The sequence below is a fragment of the Ischnura elegans genome, chromosome X (genome assembly GCF_921293095.1).
Source record: "Ischnura elegans chromosome X, ioIscEleg1.1, whole genome shotgun sequence".
Lineage (NCBI taxonomy): Eukaryota > Metazoa > Arthropoda > Insecta > Odonata > Coenagrionidae > Ischnura > Ischnura elegans.
In genome coordinates, this window is record NC_060259.1 from 79363690 (window position 1) to 79376879 (window position 13190).

Below are 13190 nucleotides of genomic sequence, written 5' to 3' on the forward strand. Positions count from 1 at the left end.
TATACAACGACTTTAATCCGACCCTGCAGTGTAAAGCTGGATGATCTCTACGCCTCCATACAGAGCTACACAGCAATCCACAATCTTAAGGCCTGGTTACACGGTGCATTAACACGCACGTCTGTTTGCGTGAATGACTTTTGTGGACCGGAACGGGACATGTGCGAATGCGTAGTGGCGCAGCGAGGGGGGTTTTGGGGGATAAACCCCCACCCCCCAAACCCCCCAGAGCTCATAGAAATTTTTTAATTTAACCCGTTTTACTTAATTTCATTGATATCCCTACTGGAATAGCGTAAGGATTAACAAATTATCCCTCAGAAAGCCGTAAAACTCACCATTTTGAACCGTTTATCTTTAAAATTCCGCAATTTATTAATCTCGCACCTGCCGCTTATCCTGGTGGGTATTCCATACCCCCACACACCCCGGTATTAGTTGCACCTAAACCTCCCCAGCCTTAATTCCTGGCTGCGCCCCTGCGAATGCATGAACCAAAATAGAACAGGTTCTATTTTCTGTTCATGCATTCGCACAAGTTGGGTGGTTACACGGTGCATTTTCGTGTTCATTCACGCGTTCATACATTCAGACATTAACTCGCACGGGTTAATGCATCGTGTAATCAGGCCATCAGCCAGCATTTAATTTATATCCTTCTATAAGGCCCCTGAAAGGAGGAATGCCTGCTAAAAAGTTTATGAACGACATCAATGTATTGCGTGGGAGCAGATTAAGGATACCCCAGGATACTAAAGTTTTGCACTGATACGAGTGGAAGGAGCAATTTTATGGAAAAGGAAGGACTAGCGTTTGTGATAAGAGTGCCGCCAAATAATGCAGAATGCGTACACGAGTAGCGGGACTCGATAAAGGAGCATACTCCTCTGCTTGAGAAAAATTGAGCAAAAGAGTAAGAAGTCAAAGGAATCAAGGGAGATCGAAGTACACTTAAAACAATTAAAATTGGATGATCCGGTCCAATGGGATAATAGGGTGGTTTCCTGTTATTTTTTTATTGCCTAAATCGAAAGATTATTACTCCTGGAGAACGTATTTCACGCTTTTAGATTTCTAATTGACGATATCTATTTTTTGCGATTAAATGAAAAGTGAAAATTTTAAAGCGCGCGAAAGCGCGACGGCTAAGTATGAATGCTGGGAAAACCCCGTGTGACGTCGTTCTGGTTCCCGCTGCCGCAAGTGATGTGACCTTGGGGCGAGGCTTTGAGCGCTGATACGACGCAGGCTGCTAGCAGGTAGCAGAGTACCCTGCTAGCAGGTAGTGCTTGGCTTAAATAAGGATTATTAATACCTTATCAAACGAAGAAAACTTTCCGACCTCAGCCAGTTTTAATAGGTGATTATTAAGAGATGTGTCCCTGAGCTATGTGCCTCATGCATGCATTGGTCATCTCAGACGACGTAAAAATCCTATCTACTCGTATAGTAACTAGGTCCCTGTGACGTCACGTGGAGTGGCATCGCAGGGGTGCCAATTTGGCCTCTTTCAAATGAGGTTAAAATTGATCATTGCCATTCGTCTAAACTGGGATTTCTATAACCAAATAATTTGTATATTATGAATACACTAATGGTGGGTAACGAATCGCAATCAATGCCTTTCGTTTTCTTTAATGAAGGAAACTATCCTATTATGATGGTTCGATGTTTTTCATGCAGTTCGTCGTAGAAGACAAGATGGAATGGGTTAGAGAATAAGGTGGAGGAGTGGAAGTATTAGGGTATCAGGTTGGTATGGTGGCTAGTGTGCTGGCTTCCCACCTAGATGGTTCGGGTTCAAATCCTGGCGGTGGCAGAGATTTATCCGAGGCTGCCCAATCCCTGCTTCAGTGATTTGTGATGGGCACTTTAAGTGCAGCACTTCGTCCAGCGGATGGGACGTTAAGCCGTGGTCCCCATGGCGCCTTCCGATGAGACTAGGCTAATGCCGACGCCGGGTTTCTCTCCACCCTTCCTTACCTACCCTTCTCTCGCAGCGCATTCGACCTCAGCTGTCGGCCACCTCTTCTAAATAACAATGATACCATGGAAAAATGACGAATCATATCGGTACAGAGTTTCACTAAATACCCGGAGGAAATAATTACGACGAGAAATATTTTAAGATATTGTCCCTGTTTGACAGGTTCCACTCTGGAGCCATATTTATGTATCTCCCAACCGATCGGTACGGCAGCTTTTCCAATGGAAACACTGTGAAACAGGATGCGCTGAGGTCCAATTTTCCCTTTCGCCTCCGATGCTAATTCCGTTTTAAAATCACTTTATTCTGTCGCAATTTCACTTCATTTCCCAGCCCGCACAATATCTTAAGTTTACGTGATATAAAATTTACCTTTAAGAATTCATGTTCAATATGCACACGTAAACGAATCGAAGAGGCCAACCACCGGTGTGATTGCGAGAAATATAGTCCGATAATAAAATTCTATCTATGGGAAAAATATCACAGTTTTTTCTCTACGCATACGTGCAAAGCAATTTTTTTCTACAAGCGACCCCGCGAAGTTTTATCATATAATAGGGTGGTTTACTTTTTTTTTAATTGCCTAAATCGAAAGATTATTACTCCTCGAGTACGTATTTCACGCTTTTAGTTTTTTAAATGACGAAACCTATTTTTCGCGATTAAATGAAAAGAGAAAGTTTCCAAGCGCGCGAAAGGTGACGGATAATTATGAATGTTGGGAAAAGCCCGTTTGACGCCATTCTGGTTCCAGCTGCCGCCTTGTGAGGCCACCTTAGTGCCAAGCTATGAGCGCCGATACGATGCAGGCTGCTAGCAGGTAGCACTTGGCTTACATAAGGATTATTAACACCCTATCAAAGGAAGGAAACTTTCCAACCATAGGCAACTTTAATAGGTGATTATTAAGAAATGTTTCCCTGAGCTCTGTGCCACATGCATGCATTGGTAACCTCTCACCTGGAGTGGCATCGCATGAGCGCCAATCTGGACTTTTTCAAATGAGGTTAAAATTGATCATTGACATTCGTCTAAATTGGAATTTCTAAAACAATATAATTTGTATATTATGAATACACTCATGGTGGGTAAAGAATCGCAATCAATGCCTTTCGTTTTCTTTGATTAAGGAAACTACCCTATTTTAAGGACCTATCAAATTAAATGCGGAGAAAATGTTTGCATTGGATTCCCGATTTGCGCGAGGAGCATTTCATACATTCCAATATCGACGCATGCTCTCACTTCTAGAAAATAATAGTTGAATATTATCGTGATAAATAAATGCAAGGAGTAAACTGGGGCTCATCCGAAGTAAACTAGTCATAGGTGAACAGAAAATGGTTAATCGCCAAGCATTTTTCGTAGAGTAGGTTGTTTCCTCACACAATCAGTGGCGCTGACTCCATGGGGCCTAAAGGGGCCCGAGCCCCCTCAAAATTCGTTTTGGGTGTGAGGAAAAAATGTGTCAGGCTTGTCGATTTTCCCCAGTGTCCAGATATCGAGATTCGAGTTATCAGGGTTCTAATGTTGATCATGTGACTATTCTAAAATGCTTAAAAAACTTAAAACTTACTAATTATAAAATTTCCCGGGGTAAGATCCCCAGTTGGGCCCCCCCAATATTTTTGTAAGTCGGCATCCCTACACACAATCAACTTGTTTTCATTTGCTCCACAGAAAACATCAGTGATTTTGCACAATTGGCTTCACTCAGGTGAATGAAACGAAATATTGTTTACAATTTAAATCCTACCTCGAAATCACGGGCTCGTTCATTGTTATGCGAGTTATAAGTTTAAACGCCTATCATTAGAACTCAAGGGATCTCTCTCCCTCTCTTATATGTATCAACACGACAGTTTACCTTGGCCATTGTGTAAGGGATTACGGTGCGGAGGGTCGGGGTTCGGTTATAGGTATCACCATTCATTTCAAATTTTTTCTTCAGTATTTTTCCCAGATTTCCGACGAATAACATTTTAAAGCAGGAGCAGGGGCAATTGCATGTAATTCGGCATTTTTACAGCATAACATAACGATTTCAACGTATGGAATATAAGTTCAGCCCGCTTGCCGTTCGTTTTTTTGCACAAGTGCCAGCATCCACGATCCTTACCGATCGCCTCTCTTTACAAGGGACAGAACTTCCTTTGCCTCCACTAGGCCACTACAACGCATGCAGAGGGCCCCCATTCGAGAATAGCTTTATCAATGTAGTTCTACTTTAATAGATTAATGTAAACTTATCATGTTGCCATATTTTTAGCAGCCATTTTTAAGAATATTCTATCGTATTGTCTATGGGTGTATTGAGTTATATTTTAATATTTATAATTCATATAAGATTGTAATATTTTTATTAGTACGATGATATTTTGTCGGTTTCTTCATTGAGTTTAGTGTATTTGTGTTAATTCTCATGTATTTTTATGTTGCTTTATATTTTAGTTTAATATATATATATATATATATAAATCTAATGATGTAATCGTGGGAAATATGGGCAACTCACCTATAAAGACTAATAAATTAAATTAATAAATCCTTAAATCACTTATCAATTTTGAAAGTGTTAATTTTTTTCTGGAATTACTAGACTTTTGATTTCAGCGAACAACTTTCATGCCAATGCGAGCTTACATTTTTTAATAATTCCCTCTGCTTCTTGGAGCATTAGTTGAAAAACTCTCATTCTGGCAAAACATTTAAATGTTGACTTGTGATTTCGGCAAATGGAAAAGTTTATTTTTCGGAAACATCTCGGCACATAAAAAAGTTCTAAAATGTCTTTAATACACGTTATATTTAACAAAATAGGAGATGATTTGCAATAATAAATCCAAAATTCCCCCTTTAACAAAAAGTCATAGACTTTTTCCTGGGGTCTAACAAAAAATAATCAAGGTAGGACAAAGAGAATAGGGAAGTTGCTCGACTATGCTGTAGCTGGTTCCGTAATCTAAAGAAATGTGCGAAAAATCCACAAAGGAAAAATCATTCGCCTAATGATTTTTCGCACTATTTGTGCATTGAGGGTGACTCCGTAAAAAGTTATCACCGTGGCTAGTCCCAGTATACTTTAATAAAGAAATGTGATAATCGAGGAACATAAACAAAACAAGCAATTACAATAATCAAGAAATCTCATCTATCTGTGGCTTCCCTCAGCATTTCTGGCTTGAATTAACAGGAAAAAAAACATCTCCATTGGGTGATTTCCTGCAGAATTAGATGAAATGCAAATGTAATTTGCAGTTTGCCTATTGCAAAAAAGCTGATTTTAACGTGCACCAGAGGCGGAATAAAGCTGCTGTTTTGAGGGTGGGGAAGTTCACTGCTTTCCGTGGTGCCTTGGTGGTATGCAATACCTCTAAGCGGTATTGCATCAAGGCCTGATGCACGTGGACAATTGGACTTACGATATTCATCAATTATTTTTAACATTATTTGTTTAGCTGGTGAAATAAAAACTTTCATTGAAGAGCCACCTTAAATATTACTACCTTTCAAATTCCATGTTCATTTTATAAAGACTTGGTAGAATTATCTCAATTTCACAGGACTTCTATCAAAGCAATCTAATTTTTTTCCAGTGTGACCGCATGAAATCCCTCTCTGGAGAAGATTATGATAGCCAGAATGATTCAATGAGCAATGCTAACAAAGACTGTGATATGCTGTTGTTCTACCTTGATGGCGATCATGTGGAGAGTAGAACAAATGATTCATCTGAGAGGCCAACACCTATTGAGGGTGAGTACACTATGTCATTAATTTACACTGGAGTCTCTAATTTACAAAAGTAAAAGCATCCATTATTCTTCGTTTAGTACAACGGAGAATCTGTATAGGGGAATTTAGCCTCATGTGCTGCGGGTTGCATGAATTTTTCACCTAGGATCACCAATTCTACTAACGATATCATCTTGCCAGTTAACACAAAAGACGTCAAAAATTATTAAGAATTAGTACATGGAATTTCATTCCCAAGATATAAAATTAAGTACTTGATCGCATGAATTTACATTTTGAATTTTTAAATAATTTATTGTACCCCATAAGTGTAATTTCATTTCATAAGTTAGCATTCAGTAAGCCTCAAATACATGAAATTAACTTTGATGTACCAAGACCTCAGAAAATAGTATTTTAATCCACAACCATAGATTCAAGAATTATCATTAGAAATTCAATGGTCATAAGAATCCATGTTCAAAAGATGTTTATTGCCTATGCCCCAAATTTTACACATCATTACGAGTGCTTTTCACAGTACATTACTGTTTACTAAGCGAAAATGTGACTAACTATAATTATCCTTATCTCTATGAAAAAGATTAACCCTTTCGCGACGGTCCTTGGTTCAGGGAAATTCTTCCTCAATACGAGTCTCTTGAAAGTTTTATTTACTCCCTTGTACGAAGCGTTTTCACGTCAACTGAAGGCAGTGGTTCCCTCCCTAACTATTTTTGGACCCAACTCAGAAGGCGCCGATCCCTTTCCTCGGCCTCTGTCACAGACCCTCGAAGGATTAAAAGCCCCTTCCTAGCACGAGTTCGCGGTCAACAGGCTAAAATGTTAATGCAAAATATATGAAAATATTTGTTGCTCGCACCGATTTTTTTACATTCAAAATGAATTTTGTGTTTTTTTCTGAGCATGCAGAAATTTTAAACGAAGTTCTAACGTTGATTTAGACGGATTTAATGTATTCACTAGTTGTTTTATAACTCCGTTGAGATTAACGTTAGAATTTTGTTTGAAATTTCCATGTGTTCAGCAAAAAAAGACGAATACATTTCTAGCATTGAATTTCAAAAGTAAGCAACAAATATTTTTTTGGAAAACACACTGCAAATAACAGTAGTTGACCGCGTGGAGAGGATAGTAAAGGGTCGACCTGAGCGGCCGAAGATGGGACTGGGCTCGCACTAAGGCGGATCGTGAGGGGCGACCGCGTCCGTGGGTCTATTGTGTCCGCGACGGTCACTTTTTTCGGCCTGTGCCGCACAGGCGCGGCATTCGTTGGTTAGGGTAAGAACATTCAGGACGCACTGGTGTGGCATTCGTTGTTTAGGGAAGAAAATCCTCGCCGCACAGGTGAGGCATTCGGCGCGAAAGGGTTAAAATAAAGTGTCCACTTGTCATTTCCCAATTGATTCATTATGTTATGATATTCTGGTTAATTATTTATGCATTGCCTTGCATTAAAAAATTTCTTTGCAGTTTGGGGCTACGGACTCTTATCCACAGGCCTCATTAGCCTTTCTGGAATTGGAGGAATTATTTTACATCCAATAATGACCAAGGGTTACTTTAACGAAGTTATGAATTTTTTGATTGGACTTGCTTTTGGCTCCCTATCAGCAACATCTATTTTTCAACTACTACCAGAGGTAATTATGTTTTTGCTACTTATAATGGTGGTAAAGTATGTGATTTTCTTTCACTTATCAATTTCTATCAGAGGATTTGTTTTAGACAAAAATTTGAGCTACCCCTGAAAGCAGGTGAAAAAATAATCATATAATTCAAGAAGTGTTCAGCTACATCTGTTAGCTGTTGGAATCAGATAGCTATGGAAAAGGCAGCCCAAGGTGTAGAGTATAAGATGTATTGGCCAAATATTTCTCACTTATTTAAAGTATGCAAAATAAGACACTTTTTTCCACACATTTCCCATAAATTTCTAATAATAAATTTAAGGCAATAATAATTTTTAATCTAAAGAAACCCAAATAAATGTAGTTTAAAACAAAAGCTATGAACTAATTCTCCTTTTTAAAAAAATGATATTAGTGTAAGACATGGAACTAAAACAAAAATCAATATTTTTCAAGCGAATAATTATAAAAACTAATAAATTGCTGCCATAATTTCCTTAAAATTTTGGTTTCATTGAAATCCTTTTCTGTGCAAAAAAGTTACAACTTGAATGACCACAGCTAGTTTTGCGTCCCCTAGTTTTGATTCTGAGTACGCCCGTGTATAAAAACCACTTGTCTAAGTATATCAGGCCTCGGATACATTATCCATAAGGGGTACTCCATATTAGCAAGGAAAGTAACAAGATCCCTACCCCTAAACAATGGCCTTAATCTATCCCTCCCCAAGAGAAGCAATAAAAAGATACAATAACTGCCAGCAACAAGAATGGAGAGGAAACAATGAAGCATCCTAAACATGATAACCTATAAACTGATAGAAGTCATAGCAGAGAAAAAACTACAGGATAAATACCTAATCATGACATCCTACAAATTGCCAAAATGACAGGGCAGTTCATTCTAATATGAATTGTACTTGCTTGGACCGTTACAGAGCAAAAGTATTGTCACTCTGTACTACCCACCACCTTCAAATTGAGGACACCTACATTATTTCAGGTAAAACTACAGCATGCTGCAGATGGACTAGGTGTTCAGATGACATGGAGAAATTCAGATATTATAGGATACCATTGTATGCATCCTCCATTATCCAAAATCCTCTCGATGTACCTTGAAAATCTCGTTAACCGGCAATGTAGCAAATAGGATCCAGGCCAATGATACCTTCATGCAAGCAAGCTTAGGAGCACCGGGGCAAATCATTACTCTTCCCCAGACTGAAGGCACCATATGACTGATTATGATTTATTTAATCCTCCACCATATAGCCTGTATTCAGAGAAAATTATTTTCTAGGTGAAAAATGATTATAGTGCAATAATTTCCCATAGATATAAAATAAACACAATCAAAATAAATGGAATGACCAACATAAATAATAGCAGAAAAATGAAGTAAATACCCATTCTATGAAGAGTTCACTCTATGTTTTAATGAAAAATCTATCCATCAGTCATATTCTGGGGAAGCTCCACTCAAAAAACTTAGCTCTTTCTTTTGTTCACCTCTGATTACTAGTGATAGGCTGTGAGGATGACTACTATTTAATATCACTAGATGTTTTTTAAAATATGTACATACATTAGTTTGATTATTGCAGATTCAGAAACTGAAAAAAATTCCATCAGTCAAACCCCAATGCCCATCTACACAAGGAGGGATCAAGATTATACTAATATCCTTAAATAAACTGCAATACAGAGGAAAAAATACTGACCTACCACAAAAATTACCACTTATCCACTGAATTGATAAAAAGGCTTGCTTTTGTGGGTGAGATTAGTACTAACCTCGATCAACTACAAAATTCCACAGAGAGGATTCTAGTTGGGGTATTTTAATGCTTCACCCAGATGTTAACAGGCAAGCCTTTAGTCCATAGACAAATGTGCTACTCTTCAAACGATAATATGTCAACCATTACAAGTATATTACCATATAAAATTCTCTGGGAGCATACCGATTCAGAAATAGGCTTTCAAAGTAAATGTAGTCTCAACCTAAATAAATATTTATACTTCATGAAGGCATTAGGCTTGGACATGATAATACGATTATTTGTTCATTATTGGCACTTTTCATTGAGCAAAGCTTATAAAAAATGTATTTCATGTAAGAAGAGATGAACTATGGTAGGAATATGAGAATTTTTGATCCTCGAAACTTTTTTTTTTCAGAGTTTTGGAGTGATGGAATTTGATGAGAATTACATAACCAAAGCATTAATTTGCTGGGGTAGCATATGGTTATTTTATAACATTGGAGTATTTACAACCCTTATTTCTGGAAAGAGAAAGGTCAGTTTAAATTAAAATGATGTCCATTTTGTGTTATACAGGCATACCCCAAGTTACGTATGTCTCGACTTACGTAAATCCGTACTTACGTAAGCGATAACCGTATTTCAAATGATTACGTTAATTTTCGAATTCGAGCGCGAAGAAGTAGATATTCGCTCGTACAACCTATGGTAGAAAAAATATCGAATAGTTATAGAGTTTTTTACGTGCTAAAAATAACAAAGTGACCCATTTTTGTCATTCCTCGAAGGAAAATTCATTAATTTCTGTAGAAAAATCGCTTATAAATCCCAAGTCAGCAATCAACGTGAAAATTTGCAGTTCTAGCGATGGATGTGGTGGCGTATGTGGTTGCGCTCATTCCTGTACGATACAACTTGTTATACAGCAATTTCTGAAGCGCCAACGCAAAGGTTCGACTTACGTAAATTTCGACTTACGTATAGTCTGCCGGAACGCATCTCTTACGTAACTCGGGGGATGCCTGTATATCAAAGAAATTATCCAGTATAAGTTTGAACTGCATGTATGAAATTTCCTTTTATTTAACATTTGAAAGAACAGTAACATTCACCAACTGTAATCCATCTTTAAATAGCATCAATTAAATATTGGCAATATATTGATGAGGGACTTCCTATTTTAAAAGCTGTCTTCATAAAAATCTTGTTATTTAAATGATTTATTGCTGATTTGAGCAAAGTTAATGACTTGACAATCTTCCCAAAATTTTTTATTTAACTCTCTCTTCAGCACAGCCATGGCCATAGTCATAACAATAAAAGGGTAAACCATGATGTCCACAGTTTAACAGATCACCAACCAACAATGAATGGTTTAGAGATGACAACCACCAAAATATTACAGGATGAGGAGGAGAATAATGGCTTCCTAAATGCCGTAGAAAGAGCAGATTCCATCAAAGAAGAAAAGGTAAATTAGCAACCTCAAGCCAAGATGCTATGAATACATGAAGATAATTCTGATTCAATTGGCTTAATTTAACTAATGTTTAAAATGCTTTGTAAAAAATACATTTCGAAGTGAAGATTTAACCCTTTCCTTATGGTGGAGTTCTCTCTTTAGCATGACTGCTGACTGAGCCCCAAGAGAATCTTTTATCCATGTACAGAGCATTTTTGCAGGACATTCATTAAGCAGCATCTTGCTAATAATCAAACACTCTCAGCTCAAAATTTTTTCAACCCCTCCTAATAGGGACTCTGCATTATCTCGGACTCCGAAGTCTGAAGGTAGTTGGGCTCACTTCTTCCTGGGTTTATAACCCTACCAGCGGCATTGGTTCGCACTCAACTTATGATCTGTTTATATGTATTAGCTACATGTATAATTGTTGCTAACTCGTGCATTGCAGACTTTGAATTGAATTTCTTGATTTTTTGGTCATTGTCAAATTTTGAACAAAGCTGTACTGTCGATAAAATTGGATTTAATGCATCAATAATTTCCTGGTTGAAGTTTATGCTGCTGAAATCAATATATCCATGGTAGAATTTTGTTTAAAATTTGATAATGCTGTTCAAAAGACAAAGAATTCAATTATTGGTTTATATTTTTTGAGAAAGGAAAAAATAATTATTTTGCAAATGACTGAATGAACAAAAAAATGTATGACCCTTACCACAAAAAGGGATAATATAAGACGAGGGTTGCGGGAACCTGCTCCCAGATTTCGAGGGTAAGGCCTAAGCCCCTCTGCGTTGGATCCCAAAACTAATACTTCGCATACCTGCAGCCATCATAAAAGGACGAGAGAAAAGACCCGGATATTTACAGCATTCATCTACCTGCGTAGGAAAATCTCCGACTTATATTTTGTCTCCCGGGTCAAGAAATGTACCGAGGGATATTTCCGGCATTAGTGGCGAAGGGTTAAAACTTATTCAAAACTTCTATAGCCATAAATTGGGCAAAATTGAGTGTGATGGCTCAAAATATCACTTCCCATTAGATAAAACTCAGAGATGCATGTATTTGTAGAGTAAATATTGGAAAATCAAATTTGAAGCCACACAGTAGTTCAGGATGAACCAATGAATTCTACCCCCTATACTTTGAAGTTTCATTCATTTTTTAAAGATTTTTGTTTTTCTAATTCGCAGAATTAGGAGTTTGCTTTTACTGATTAGTTTATTTCAAATATTTTTGGCTCCCAACAAACAGTGCAAACATAAGCAAGGGCCACTTTATCATCATACTTCATTTCATTCATTGAATTTGAGATATCCCAGGAATTAAACTTTCCTTCATTGTCTTTAAGAAGATATGCAATTCACTCAATACATATATACACATATAATATAATCATTTCATGTAACATGTTATAAACTTTTGCAAACCATGCTCACATATTACCAGCCTTAAATGCTAATTGTACTTCAAATTCAGTCACCACGATTCTTCAAATGATTATAATTTTATGTAATCTTTCATAATAAACAAAATGTAACTCCTTAATTGCGCAATTGTCCTCTGATTAGGATTACGAGGAAAACAATTTCAGATTCAAATTATGTCACATTACTATCCTCACAATCCATGTTTCCTAGGTTAAATCGAAGAAAATAACTGCCGTGATGATAATCTTTGGAGATGGTCTGCACAATTTTGTCGATGGAATGTCAATTGGAGCTGGCTTCAGCCAAAGTCTAGCTACAGGGCTCAGCATTAGTCTTGGTGTGGCCTGTGAGGAATTTCCTCACGAATTTGGTAAGTGCATCACATAAATAGTCAATTCTCCATAAAATTAAGAACAGCAATTATGTGTGCATACATATTAATAATTTTTAGCAGCTACCTATTGAGTAATTAGCATTCAATTTCAAAATAAAGAGCTCTGTTTTTCCTATTTCAAATTAGGACTCACTTATCAATGACTTATCGCTCAAGTTAAAATCAGTGACTGGAGTCAACATTTCACGAGAACATATATTTGCACCCATTCCTAATTTATCAAAATCTAAACTTTTTTAGCCAAAAATTAAATACAAAGATAGTAAAATATAGTAAATAAATAAGAAACTAAATGGAAAAACTTTTCAATTTCGGATCTGAAAAATGCAACAAGCTCTATTTTTTAGAGATATATACCTTGTAAATAAAAGATCTTGAGCACCATTATTACAACAATATCACAAGGATCTCGGATAAAATGTCTTCCCTCACAGTCATCAATGCTTTCAGAAAAGTACAACAAGCAGAAAACCAGGACTCTTCCTGTAATCAGTAGATAATACATGAATAAATTACACAGAATTCTCTTTTTTCAAATGCATCATTATTTAGCACGAATAACAATAATTATTAAATAAGACACTCTCTACTGAATAATGTTCCTTTTGATATTCCTAAATGCTAATTTCCCACATTTCCAGGGTTGTACCCTCTTAATCCCAGTCACAAAATCCAGTGGTGACAACCTAGGTAGTAGGAAATAATCCAACTTTGACTAAATGCTTCACACAATATTAGTGACACACATTGGTT

General features: G+C 37.1%; 2 protein-coding genes across 4 annotated transcripts in view; one reads left to right on the plus strand and one right to left on the minus strand.

The window, feature by feature from the left end:
* The window catches only part of LOC124170876 (metal cation symporter ZIP14-like), a 63926-nt gene that overhangs the window by 46725 nt on the left and 4011 nt on the right, over positions 1-13190 (plus strand). The window contains exons 2-6 of the mRNA XM_046549893.1: positions 5587-5746; positions 7220-7389; positions 9561-9680; positions 10437-10616; positions 12254-12413. Coding sequence (XP_046405849.1) covers positions 5587-5746; positions 7220-7389; positions 9561-9680; positions 10437-10616; positions 12254-12413 — 790 coding nt within the window. The remainder of the gene's footprint in view (positions 1-5586; positions 5747-7219; positions 7390-9560; positions 9681-10436; positions 10617-12253; positions 12414-13190) is intronic.
* The window catches only part of LOC124170875 (Bardet-Biedl syndrome 2 protein-like), a 37227-nt gene continuing 36456 nt past the window's right edge, over positions 12420-13190 (minus strand). For all 3 annotated transcript variants that reach the window (XM_046549892.1, XM_046549890.1, XM_046549891.1), the window contains one exon: positions 12420-12920. The gene's annotated coding sequence lies outside the window, so the exon portion shown is untranslated. The remainder of the gene's footprint in view (positions 12921-13190) is intronic.